Below are 13,580 nucleotides of genomic sequence, written 5' to 3' on the forward strand. Positions count from 1 at the left end.
TACCCATGAATTTATCCTCTTTTAAAACTATATGGATGATTGGAAGACATTTCTCAGATTGCGGATAACGCTTTTATTTTACTATATTCTATTGGAACTGGTACCATCAATAGGTTTTTTATTTTGTACCCATCACCAGCGGCTATAAATTTATCATCTTTTAAAACCATATGGATGATTGCAAGACATTTCTCAGATTGTGGATAACACATTTGTTCTTTTTTTACTATATTCTGTTGGAACTGGCACCTTCAGTAAGGCCTTTTTATAACTTTTGTAGCCCTTGGCCATCTTACATAATAGATAGAAAGCTTCCTCCCTATACGTCTTTGTGGTCTGGGAAAGTAAGTACATGTGCTCTTATCGCATTACATAAACGAAGAAAACAAAACAAAAACTGAAAATAAGTCTGCATCACCACTAGGGAGTAAATAACACTTTTTAAGAACCTGATTACGTTTCTGTGTCCTCTGAAAGTCTTACTAAGAGAACCAAGTTTTATTTTCCTTACCGTATTACATAAAGACAACGAAAATTAACAAATCTGCATCATCTCTAGGGGAGAAAAGGCATCGCTAGTCATATGAGCTGATTCTACTCCTTCGTCTCTTCTATGGCCTGTGAAAGTCGTTGAGAGAGTAAGAGCAAAGTTTTAATACGAGTCCAGGTCCCTTTGGTGGGTGTCAGGCGGGAGTGTTTGAGTGGGCGAGGTTCAGAGGACATCATCTCGATTGAACGAAAGGCAGTGTGGGGTCCGAATTCTTATGCAAATTCATGTAAATCTCATCGTTATATTTCTCTCTCTCTCTCTCTCTCTCTCTCTCTCTCTCTCTCTCTCTCTCTCTCTCTCTCTCTCTCTCTCTCTCTCTCTCTCTCTCTCTCTCTCTCTCTCTCTCTCTCTCTCTCTCTCTCTCTCTCTCTCTCTCTCTCTCTCTCTCTCTCTCTCTCTCTCTCTCTCTCTCTCTCTCTCTCTCTCTCTCTCTCTCTCTCTCTCTCTCTCTCTCTCTCTCTCTCTCTCTCTCTCTCTCTCTCTCTCTCTCTCTCTCTCTCTCTCTCTCTCTCTCTCTCTCTCTCTCTCTCTCTCTCTCTCTCTCTCTCTCTCTCTCTCTCTCTCTCTCTCTCTCTCTCTCTCTCTCTCTCTCTCTCTCTCTCTCTCTCTCTCTCTCTCTCTCTCTCTCTCTCTGCAGGAAATGTATTAAATTGTTCAATAAAGTATGAGGCCATGAGTAATGCTAATGCGCTAGTGGTGGTGGTGGTGGTGGTAGTGGTAGTGGTGGCGATGGCGGTGGTGCTGGTGGTGATGGTGATGGTGGTAGTATGGTCGTAGAATGTAAGTGATTGCGGTGATAGTAGTAGTAGTAGTAGTAGTAGTAGTATTAATAGTGGTAGTAGTAGTAGTGATGGTAGTGGTAGTGGCAGTAGTAGTAGTAGTAGTAGTAGTAGTAGTAGTAGTAGTAGTAGTAGTAGTAGTAGTAGTAGTAATGGTAGTAGAAATAATTGCTTCTTCATTATAGTAGTAGTAGTAGTAGTAGTACTAGTAGTAGTAGTAGTAGTAGTAGAAGTAGTAGTAGTAATAGTAACAGTAGTAATAGTAGTAGCAGTATATAGCAGCAGCAGCAGTAGTAATAGTAGTCTTAGTAGTAGCAGCAGCAGCAGCAGCAGAGGAAAAAGTACTTGATATTTTAGCATCTATCACCCTTCACACTAACTTTACCCAAATGTCCTTATAAGAGAGGGCAAAAGAAGAAAAAATAACCCTTTTGTAAATCTTATTCATACCAGTAGTGGTAGAAGCAGCGGCAATGTGAACTTCAGCACCTGGGGGAGGCGACGATGTTGGGGAAGCCAAGGGACGGTACAGTGATGGAGATAGGCGCGCGAGGACAGAGACAGAGGAACAAGAACGATAGGGGGTGTCCTGAGTCCTGTGAGGTATTGCATTGCCCCTCACACGTGTCTGGGAGCTCCTAACATGCCTCTCGTGCCGGCCTGCCTCCTCGTCTCACATCCCAAGTCAGTGTAAGGGACTTAAGACCATATTTTCAAACATGTCACTATCTTACTTCGACTAGGTTTTGACAGGCTCTCCCGGACGGACGCTACTGGTGTTTATAAGCGTGTGTTCGTGATTCTAGTTGTCGTTTAGCAAGGGTTGGTTTTGCATCGTGGGTAGGAAATGTCTGTGAAAATATTCCCAATGTGATGGAAAGTGTTTTTGAATTTAAAGAGTAGGAGATATAATTGTTTGAGTGGAAGATGTATCTTTTTTTTTTCTCTCTCTTTCTTTCTGTTATGTACGATGAACTTCAGGTAACTTTAATTTTCTCTCTCTCTCTCTCTCTCTCTCTCTCTCTCTCTCTCTCTCTCTCTCTCTCTCTCTCTCTCTCTCTCTCTCTCTCTCTCTCTCTCTCTCTCTCTCTCTCTCTCTCTCTCTCTCTCTCTCTCTCTCTCTCTCTCTCTCTCTCTCTCTCTCTCTCTGTCCTCCGCCACCATTGCCGCTACCGTCACCACCAGCGTCGCCTCCGTCAGTCAGGCAATATGGGAACGCGTCTCGGAGCCCTGACCAAACACTTCTATTCCCTCCAGTAATGGCCTTGTCCGTCTGTCCGCCTGTCTCGTCCCTTTTGTGTGTGTGTGTGTGTGAGTGTTAGTGTGTCTGTTTACCTGTCAATTACAGTCTCTTTTCTGTCAGTGCAGCCCAGACTAGTCCAGCCCAGACTAGGTTAACCCAGTCATTCTGTCTGTCTGTCTGTCTGTCCGGTTGTCGAGAACGTGACGGAGTAGAGTCGCGGGAACGTAAAAATCTGCCAGCTTTTAATCAACTGGATAGAAGCAATTTGTGTTGGAAAAGAAAAGTCCGCCTCCTTTCTGAATATGTTTTAATGGAATCGCTTGTGTTACAGAGTCTATGAAACTGTAGTGAGAGGCAAGTTACGGCCGCGCGGGAAAGGAAAATGATTGAACCAAAACATGAAAAAGAAAAGAGAAAGAAAACATAAATGGAAAAATACGTATTAGTCAAGATAAACTTCCACTTTATTGTTTTTTTTTTTCCATGAAGTCTTAAAATTAAATGGAATAGTGATAAAGAAATGATAAGAGTAATGTGTCTTTGAAATCTTGTAACCATAAGTGAGCGAATCTTTGTTATGTTCCTTTACGGCTCACTGTTTTTCTTCCTTGTTAAAAAAGAAAAGAAAAGAAAAGTCACCGTCATCTTATTCTGAGGAAAAACAACAAAAGTGTCTGCCTGCTATCGACCACCACCACCACCACCACCACCACCACCACTACCACCACCATCACGACCAGTCCCTGCCACGCACCCTCCCTACCTTCACTCTTTGCACTTTACTCACCGTCCTCACTCTCCTCTTTCTTTTTCCTTAACTACCTCTCCGCCCTCACTCCCTAACTCTTTATTCCCTTGGCCACATGCACCTTCCACCTTCACTCACCCTACATCCAGCCCTCCTCCCTCCGTCTAGCCTTCCTCTCGCGGCTATTCTTCTCACGACTTCCTCCTCGCATTTCCTTCTCCTCTCTCCTGATCACCTCCTGAAAGAGAGTTACACGCAGGTCACTCCCTTCCTCTGTGTCCTGCTTGTAACCTTCTGTGGACTGGAGCAGGCTTGGGTATTCTTTCTGTACTCTCTTCAGAAGCCTCCTAATGGAGTAAGGATGAAGGGCGGTTAGTCTGGCGTCCAGCAGGGGGCGTCTCACAACCCAGAAGCCAAACATGTCCGGCGGGGATGTCAGGAATGTGTGCATGCATTGGTACACGAACCTATAACTCGTCTGTAAGGGGAAGGGAGAGAGGGAGGCAAGGTATGAGTTACTGAGGGAGAGGAATGATGGAGCATGAGAGAGGGAGACAGGGGAGGGTATAGTAATGCATTTCACCCACGTATCATTTCACAACGCACTTCAATACTCACCAATTGACGAACGGCGTGAGGAAGGTACCGCCTAACGTGACTCACAGCTTCGTACACGTTCAAAGACTCCCCATTTGTAATCTTAGATCCTTCCTCTTCCTTATCTCTCTTCCTCTCCTCTTCCTCCTCCTCCTGCTCGTCCTCCTCCCTCCGCCTGTTGACCTCCCGCTGCACGAGTCTCGCCAGGGCCACGAACACCCCGGACTGGTCGGCGCCGTCCCTTCCAGAGGTGTAATAAAAGCGAGGGCGTGTTAGGGTAGCGACAGGAGGTGCTTAGGTGCTTTATGGCGTTCTCCGGAAGGCGTGGTGGTGAATGCTTAAGTGTATGGCGAAGGTTATTGAGGTGTATGGGGCCGCTTGTGCAGTTTATGTAATCTTTTAGTAATACATTGTTAATTTAGTTAGGGAGTGGATGTGATGAGAGGATCATATAGTGACTGAGAGGATAACTTTGGTATTTTGTAGGTTCCGATAAAATAGTTAATGATAAGATACGAATAATGTCTTGTTGATTGTCGTTTGTTAAAATCATTTCATGTTCAAATTTATCTTGTCAAATATTTATCCATTAAAAATCGCCTCTTAAAAGTAATTGACTGGTAAAACTAATTTATTGTTACTCCTCCTCTACACTTACATCTTTGTTTTCTCCACTCTGACTAATAGGTTAGCAAATTGTCCTTAGTACTGAACGGGTTAAATAGATAAAGTGATAGTGTATATACGAACATACGAAAATAGTAAATCTGCAAGGAAGCATCAGGTAGTACATGATTGCCCCGGCATAGAATATACTTACCATATGTGCCTATCCACCTTCACCCCTATCTATAAACTTCCCTTGAATTGTTTTAAAGATTGTAACACTAACAACCTGCTTACTGAGGCTATTATATTCATCTACCAACTCTGTTTCATAACCGATTTCTATTTTTTTACTTTTATCGACCTAGTTTGTAATTTTATCAATTGTTTAGTTCATAATCTAACTGCAACAAGCTTACACCCAGTCAATCTAGTCTTGTCCTGGCTAGAAAAACATGCATCAGATACCGATGGGAGCAGTGCGTGAGGGAAAATGTAACTCCGCATTACAGGTGTGACGTCAGAGCCAGTCATTGGAACTGAAGAGCTCCAGGAAGGTTCTTTTGGAACGTGCTTAGATTCGAAAAGCCAGTAATGTTCTAGAAACTGAAACTGGAATTCCACCATTAAAAATGATTAGAAAAATAAAGAGGGAAGGTGGATAACCTCCAGATGGCGTGTTCAGTGACTTACGGATATACTGTAGTAACTTACTTGAGAAATTATTAGAAAAACAACCAACTGTATATTCATGTTGTTTTTTTTTTTTTTGTACGATTCACACTCATGGCACAGAAGAAACTATATGAACAACCTTCAATTGACGTCCTCCGTGACTTAAGAACATAACAAAATTCACTAAAAAAACTAACGATATGTTTTTTTTTATATATTCTTCTTCCAAACGCACATAACACTTAACACTAAAGCAATCGTGGCATGTGTTTGTATGTGTTTGGTTTCTTCCTTCAGGACAACAATAAAGACTTTGAAACTCACGGGCAGTGGACAACAACTGGCCCTGAGACGACGCTCTGCTTGTAGAGAACAGCATGTAGGAGGTGCAGCACGGCGCCTGGGTCCCGCAGCCCGCCGGGGAAGTGAAAATGAGGGATCAGCCGCCTGCCGCCCCTGCTTCTGCCACCCTGGGAAAATGGTCAAAGGTGAGGAGAAAGAGAGAGAGAGAGAGAGAGAGAGAGAGAGAGAGAGAGAGAGAGAGAGAGAGAGAGAGAGAGAGAGACTGTACTTCTTTTTTTACACAAGTGAGAATAGAAAAAATCAAGGATAAACACAAATTCACCAAAAAAAATGAATGTGTGGCAATTGTCTCACCTAAAAATTGATGATGTAAACGATTCTACTAAAGGAAAGCTTGTTCAGTTTCCGAGATGCGCCATTTTATTTATGGACAAAGAAGGAATACCTGAATACAAAACCAAATTTACGAAAGAAAAAGGGAAAAAGAATCTTACCAATGATCCCTCCCGTAGAATAAAAGCAAGCAAAAGGACACTAAGGAAAAGTCAACTCAGGACTAAAACTTGAAGATAAAATCACTTACCACCCACAAATACAAGCGACTCAGGAAGTAATGTGGACTTTCCTGTGCTTGTTCCACTATTAATCTCTCCTTCTCCTCCCTCCACTGGTAATGCTCCACCTTTCCACTGTCCTCCGTTTCCCAGTCCTTCACCGCTACCTCTCCCTCCTGGAATCGCTGGTCGCCGCCTTTGCCTTCCTTGAATTCATCTCTCATGGTCGCCTTTCTGCTCGTCCGTCTTTGATATTTTTCTTCATTCGCCTCCCGCACGCGTCTTCCATCTGTCTTTCTTCCCTGCCCCAGCTGATATCCCCGACACTCCTCGGCCCCCTCTCCAGCCTCACGTCTCCTCCCTGTGGCGCACTTCGATGATGGCCTCTTTGTATGTCCGTGGAGGCGCTGCTGCTCTTCGTCTCCCTCACACTCCCCTGTTCTCTTTCCACTAATCCTCGTGTCCTCATTCTCTTTCTCCCAAGTTTTTTTCAGTAAATTCACATAGCCAGCCGTGTCCATCTCCTCCACTTTACTGTCCTCCTTTCCCATGCCCTCTGCCTCTTTCGCTGCTGTGTGGGAGGAATGCGTGGGTTCCGGGGGCGCGCGGGTGACCACAATGGGAGTAGTGTTGCTTAAGAAGACTCTCTCCTCCCCTATCTCTGGCCAATATCTCGGGAAATCCGTCTAGGGAAGCAAAACTGAGGTGAGAGTAACTAGTTGATGGAGTGGTAAGGTGACAGAGAACAACAAGGTGATGGAGCAATGGGTAATGTAGTGAAAGGGTGAAAGGATGGTGAAATGACAATGGTGGTGGAAGAAAGGGTAAAATAGTGAGAGGAGGAGGAGGAGGAGAAGGAGGAGGAGGAGGAGGAGGAGGAGGAGGAGGAGGAGGAGGAGGAGGAGGAGGAGGTGGTGGTGGTGGTGGTGGTGGAGGTGGTGTTAGTGTCAGTTGGAGGGAGGGGGACAGGCGGCAGTGATTGGATGCGTGGCGTTGGTGTTGGTGTTGGAGGGACAGGGGAGGTATTGCAGATTAGAACAAACATCTGTTAATTACGTTTATGTTTTTTTATTTTTTAATAAGTCAAATTGGTAGTGGGTCATCCAGGAAGTGGGGATTCATAGAGTTTGAAATTAAACAGGGAAATTAATATTCTACATTTTTTTTTTTTTACATGCAACATGGATATGGCGAGCTGATTACACTGGAAAATAAAACAGACACAAATAGCAGCAGAGGTCACAGACAGTAACAAGAAGATAAGTAGCGATACACATACGAGATCAGCGCGGGTTGCTTGAAACATGACTACGGCTGAGGCTCGGGTCTGCACCACCATGCGCCAGAAGTCATGGACGGTGGCAGGCTGGGGGTGGGGCGTCGCAATGAACTCATGGTACCCAGTCTGTTGTGTAGAGTAGGACAGTTACTTTTTTTGTGATGTAATGATACAGGAAGAAAAGGAAATAGTGTACGAAATGTGGAAAGAAAGAGAAAGTCAGTGGAAGAACTTTTAATGAAGAGAGGATAAAAAAAAAAAAAAAGACAAGAAACAGCATTAGGGAAGCGCCGATACAAAGGCTAAGCTTCCTGACCTAAACCTAAACTGACCTGACTTGACCAGACGAGTCAGTGGATTGTGGTGGTGAGAGAAGCATAGAATGAAATATTTGACCTTTATTTCTTTAACGTTTCGAGAGTGTCTTCTCTAAGTAAGACTCGTATTGAAAAATATTTGGTTCTTTCATCACAACAGTTTTCTAAGACAAATGTGATTAACCGACTTAAGTATTTTTTTCTGTTAGTAATGTAAAGAACTTGTTAATTTATCCTTAGAACCATAAAAACACCCTCAAAACTCGTGTAACTTCAATTAAAGCCTTTTAAATATAGTATAAGTGATTAACCGACTTCTTATGTTTTGTTTTGTTTTCTTAGTAATGTAAAGAACTTATTAATTTATCCTTAGAACCATAAAAACACCCTCAAAACTCGTGTACCTTCAATTATAGCCTTTTAAATATAGTATAAATGCAATATAGCAGTGTTTTAAAATATGGTCCGAAGATTACCTGTCGAAACGTTAGAGAAATCAAATAACCTATAGAGAAATAAGCATACATAATCCTATCCAGCCTTGTCAGTAATTATATCTAGTATTGTTTTAAAGTTCTCTATTAAATCAGTACTAGCAGCCTGATTACTGAGTGTTCTAGTTGTCTATCCTTTGTGTTCCATCCTGTTTTCTCGCCACAGCACTCCCCTTATCTTCTGTCTCAAGGGAGAAGGTCATGAAAATAGAAAAAGAATAAAAAGAAGAGATTAGTGAAGAACTTTGTGGGATAAATATAGCATACAGGAACAACTTATAGAAATAAATATCAACGATGCTTACGTTGATGACAGTGGCGTTGATGTAGTCCTCAACCTGTGCCCTACGGAGGATGTCCTCTACAGGTTTCCCTCTCCGGGTCCTCTGTGTCACGGGCCGCAGCACACACCGGTACTGGTCACCTGCCGCCAGTAAAACAAAGGTCACACTATTTTACACACAGAAAGTCATGATCAGTAGACGTCCACGCGTAGGTTCGAATTCCACCACATACCGCTTTGAAGCTATGCCATTTATCGAGTGGTTCAAAGTTACCTGCCTGTCACCATGTTACTCAGGTTCTACGTGGTTACACCGAAGATGCGCTTGGGTGGTGATATGGGACCTAATATGGGTTCCACTATAAGTAAAATTGCCTACGCCACTAATGAGCGAAGATGAACAGCGCTTCCCACATATACACTTCAAGTAAACGTACAGGCGCTATAGGCCGTAACATAAAAAAAAAATAAATAAGTGGAGTGGTGGTCGTGATAGTCTCTTTATATAATCTGATAACTGATAAATTTCATGAGTAAAGGATTTGGAGTGGAAGGATTGGTTTGACCGTGTTTTATTTTTTATACCATGTGGGCTTTTCACGGGAATTTATGGACTAAAGGGGATACTTTTTGTGGTACCTCCTATCTCAAAGCCCACCCTCTAGGAAACCGTTGCCCCGAGTGAAGAAGCCCAACCTACACTCAGACCGTGGACAGGATTCGAACCCGTGCGCTTGGAGACCCCTCGGACCCAAAGCACGCATGGTTCTTTTCTTTTATTTATTTATTTTATTTATTTATTTATTTATTTTTGGTAGATTATCATTACCTTGATATTATTGTTTTCATATAGTTGGGATTTTATTTTATTCTATTTCATTTCACAGGAGATAGATGAGACTGTTATTCTCAGGGTAAAAAATGTATTATCTAATCAATTTTGCTTGATCCTAGTGAGTGAAGATCAAAGAGGAGGATATGTAATTGTTATGCTTCACCGGCGGTCCTCAAGTCTATCTTAGGAAAGAATCAATGTGGAAAAATTCATTCATTTGAAGTATTTTCATTATAATGGTTTGATTCTAGAGAGTGAAGATCAAAGGGGAGGAGGAGGAGGAGGAACTGTTATGCTTCACCGACGGGCCTCAAGTCTATTTTAGGAAAGAATCAAGGTGGAAAAATTCATTCATTTGAAGTATTTTCATTATAATGCATTTATCAGAGTTGTTCAAAAGAAAAATCAAGTGAAATAGATTTGTTACTTTTTTCTTTACTTTTTTTTTTTTGCGGTTTTATTGAGGAAAGCTTTATGGAAAAATGTTGATATACTTCATCATTAGCAAAGACGGTTTTTTTAAGTTATAATGAGGAGAAATTGGTGGAGAAAATCCTCCGAAAATATTTGGAAATGTATTAAATAATTATATGATTTATACCCCACCAAAAAATAGTATTACATTTTCGTTGGGCATAATAATATTGATGAGTAGTAATAATAGTAGTAGTAGTAGCAGTAGTAGTAGTAGTAGTAGTAGTAGTAATAGTAGCAGTAATAGTAGTCGTAGTAGTAGAAGTAGTAGAGTAGTAGTAGTAGTAGTAGAAGTAGTAGTAGTAGTAGTAGTAGTAGTAGTAGTAGTAGTAGTAGTAGAAGGAGGAGGAGGAGGAGGAGGAGGAGGAGGAGGAGGAGGAGGAGGAGGAGGAGGAGGAGGAGGAGGAGGAGGAGGAGGAGGAGGAGGAGGAGAAGAAGGAGGAGGAGGAGGACGATGAGGTGGTGGTGGTGATAGAATATGAGGAGGGAAGATGAAGAGAAGAAAGAGGTCATATTTGACGTAGTATAGTAGTAATAGTAGTTGTAGTAATAATAGAAGTAGAAGTAGTAGTAATGGTAATAGTAGTAAAAGAAATGTTATGTAATGTTATTAGACGGAGGAGTAAGGAGAAAGAGAAGAAGAAGGAGGAGGAGGAGGAGGAGGAGGAGGAGGAGGAGGAGGAGGAGGAGGAGTTTCTTTTTTTTTTTTTTTTTTTTACATTACAAGGGCACTGGCCAAGGGAAAACAAAGTGTTGGAAAAAAAAAATCCTGCTGGTTGCCAGGCCCTGTTAAGAGGAAAGTAGGAGAAAGAAAAACAAAAAATCTAAAAGGAGGGTCCAGTTAACGTAAGAGGTGTCTTGACACTCCTCTTTGAAAGAGTTTAAGTCATAGGCAGGTGGAAATACAGACACAGGTAGAGAGTTCCAGAGTTTACCAGTGTAGGGAATGAAGGAGTGAAGATACTGGTTAACTCTTGCATTAGGAAGATGGACAGAATAGGGATGAGAAGAAGTAGAGAGTCTTGTGCAGCGAGGCCGCAGGAGGGGGAAGGCATGCAGTTAGCAAGTTCAGAAGAGCAGACAGCATGAAAACAGCGGTAGAAGACAGATAAAGATGCAACATTGCGGCGGTGACTTAAAGAATCAAGACAGTCAGTTAGAGGAGAAGAGTTGATAAGACGAAAAGCTTTAGATTCCACCTTGTTTAGTAAAGCTGTGTGTGGATCCCCCAGACATGAGAGCCATACTCCATACACGGGCGGATAAGGCCCTTGTACAGAGCAAGCAGCTGGGAGGGAGAGAAAATGGACGAAGACGCCACAGGACACCTAACTTCTTGGAAGCTGATTTAGCAAGAGTAGAGATGTGAAATTTCCAGTTTAGATTTTTAGTGAAGGATAGACCGAGTGTGTTTAATGTAGAGGAGAGGGAAGTTGAGTGTTATTGAAGAAGAGAGGATAGTTGTCTGGAAGGTTATGTCGAGTAGATAGTTGTAGAAATTGAGTTTTTGAGGCATTGAACAAAACCAGGTTTTCTCTGCCCCAATCAGAAACAAGTGAAAGATCAGAAGTTAGGCGTCCTATAGCATCTCGCCTTGAGTCATTTAATTGTTGTTGGGTTGGGCGTCTGTTGAACGCTGTTGAATAATGCAAGGTGGTATCATCAGCATAGGAGTGGATAGGGCATTGAGTCAGATTTAGGAGATCATTGATGAATAATAGAAAGAGAGTGGGTGATAGGACAGAACCCTGTGGAACACCACTGTTGATAGTTTTAGGGAAGAACAGTGACCGTCTACTACAGCAGCAATAGAACGATCGGAAAGGAAACTGGAGATGAAGGTACAGAGAGAAGGATAGAATCCGTAGGAGGGTAGTTTAGAAATTAAAGATTTGTGCCAGACTCTATCGAAGGCTTTCGATATGTCAAGGCCGACAGCAAAGGTTTCACCGAAGTCCCTAAAAGAGGATGACCAAGATTCAGTTAGGAAAGTAAGAAGATCACCAGTAGATCTGCCTTTACGGAAACCATACTGGCAATCAGAGAGAAGGTTGTGAGCTGATAGATGCCTCATTATCTTCCTATTAAGGATAGACTCAAAGGCTTTAGAAAGGCAGGAAATCAAAGCTATAGGGCGGTAGTTAGAAGGATTGGAGTGGTCACCTTTTTTAGGGACAGGTTGAATGTGAGCAAACTTCCAGCAAGAAGGATAAATAGAAGTAGAGAGACACAGATGAAAGAGTTTGACCAGGCAGTGAGCGAGTTCGGAAGCACAGTTTTTGAGAACAACAGGAGGGACTCCATCCGGACCGTAAGCCTTCCGAGAATCAAGGCCAGAGAGGGCCAGGAAAACGTCTTTATAAAGAATTTTAATTTTAGGGATGAAGTAGTCAGAGGGTGGAGGAGTAGGAGGAATATGCCCAGAATCATCCAAAGTTGAGTTGGTAGCAAAGGTTTGAGCGAAGAGTTCAGCTTTAGAAAAGAAGAGACAGCTGTAGAGCCATCTGGATGAAGTAAAGGAGGGAAAGACGAAGAAGTAAAGTTGTTAGAGATATTATTGGCTAGATGCCAGAAATCTCGAGAGGAGTTAGAATTGGAAAGACTTTGACATTTTCTATTGATGAAAGAGTTTTTAGTAAGTTGGAGAATAGATTTGGCATGATTACGGGCAGAAATATATAGGGCATGAGTTTCAGCAGTTGGATGGCTACGGAACCGTTTGTGAGCCGCCTCTATCATTGACAGCACGAGAACAAGCAGAGTTAAACCAAGGCTTTTTAGCTTTAGGGTTAGAGAAAGTATGAGGAATGTATAGCTCCATGCCAGAGATAATCACCTCTGTTATGCGCTCGGCACAAAGAGAAGGATCTCTGACATGAAAACAATAATCATCCCAAGGGAAATCAGAATAGTACTGCCTTAGTTCCTCCCACTTAGCAGAGTTAAAATGCCAGAAGCACCTCCGCTTAGGCGGGTCCTGAGGCTGCACTGGAGTGATAGAACAGGTAACGGAAATTAGATTGTGGTCGGAGGAGCCCAACGGAGAGGAAAGTTTAACAGAGTAAGCAGAAGGGTTGGAGGTTAGGAAAAGATCAAGAATGTTGGGCGTGTCTCCAAGGCGGTCAGGAATACGGGTAGGGAACTGCACTAGCTGCTCTAGGTCATGAAGGATAGCAAAGTTGAAGGTTTGTTCACCAGGTTGGTCAGTGAAAGAAGATGAAAGCCAAAGCTGGTGGTGAACATTGAAATCCCTAAAATGGAGATCTCAGCAAAAGGAAAGTGAGATAAGATGTGCTCCACCTTGGAAGTCAAATAGTCAAAGAATTTTACATAGTCAGAGGAATTAGGTGAGAGGTATACAGCACAGATGAATTTAGTTAGAGAGTGACATTGAAGTCTTAGCCAGATGGTAGAAAATTCTGAAGATTCAAGATTGTGGGCACGAGAGCAAGTGGTGTCGTTACGCACGTATGCGCAACATCCAGCTTTGGATTGAAAATGAGGATAGAGCAAGTAGGAGGGAACAGAAAAGGGCTGCTGTCAGTAGTCACAGACAACTGTGTTTCGGTTAGGAAGAGAAGATGAGGTTTAGTAGAGGAGAGGTGGTGTTCCACAGATTGAAAATTAGAACGAAGGCCACGAATGTTGCAGAAATTGATAGTGAAAGTATTAGATGAAGTGTCAAGACACCCAAGGTCGACAGCAGAGGGGCAGTCCGACCTGGGGACATTTATGGTCCCTCCCAGAGGGGACTCTGAGGCAGGGCGTGGTGAAGCCATTATTAAATTTTGATTTGAAGAGAGTGTAAAAGTGTAAGGTGTTGTAGTGTAGTGTAGGAAGTAG

General features: G+C 42.6%; 1 protein-coding gene across 1 annotated transcript in view; it reads right to left on the reverse strand.

Moving 5' to 3' along the window:
• Positions 1–3,344: 3,344 nt before the first annotated feature.
• The window catches only part of LOC123514929, a 15,607-nt gene continuing 5,371 nt past the window's right edge, over positions 3,345–13,580 (reverse strand). Inside the window, exons 5-10 of the mRNA XM_045273184.1 lie at positions 8,451–8,569; positions 7,335–7,460; positions 6,085–6,741; positions 5,523–5,668; positions 3,939–4,158; positions 3,345–3,798 (exon numbers count right to left, since the gene is read on the reverse strand). Of these exons, the coding sequence (XP_045129119.1) occupies positions 3,460–3,798; positions 3,939–4,158; positions 5,523–5,668; positions 6,085–6,741; positions 7,335–7,460; positions 8,451–8,569 (1,607 nt within the window). The 3' untranslated portion in view covers positions 3,345–3,459. The remainder of the gene's footprint in view (positions 3,799–3,938; positions 4,159–5,522; positions 5,669–6,084; positions 6,742–7,334; positions 7,461–8,450; positions 8,570–13,580) is intronic.

This window comes from Portunus trituberculatus, chromosome 38 (assembly GCF_017591435.1).
Source record: "Portunus trituberculatus isolate SZX2019 chromosome 38, ASM1759143v1, whole genome shotgun sequence".
NCBI lineage: Eukaryota > Metazoa > Arthropoda > Malacostraca > Decapoda > Portunidae > Portunus > Portunus trituberculatus.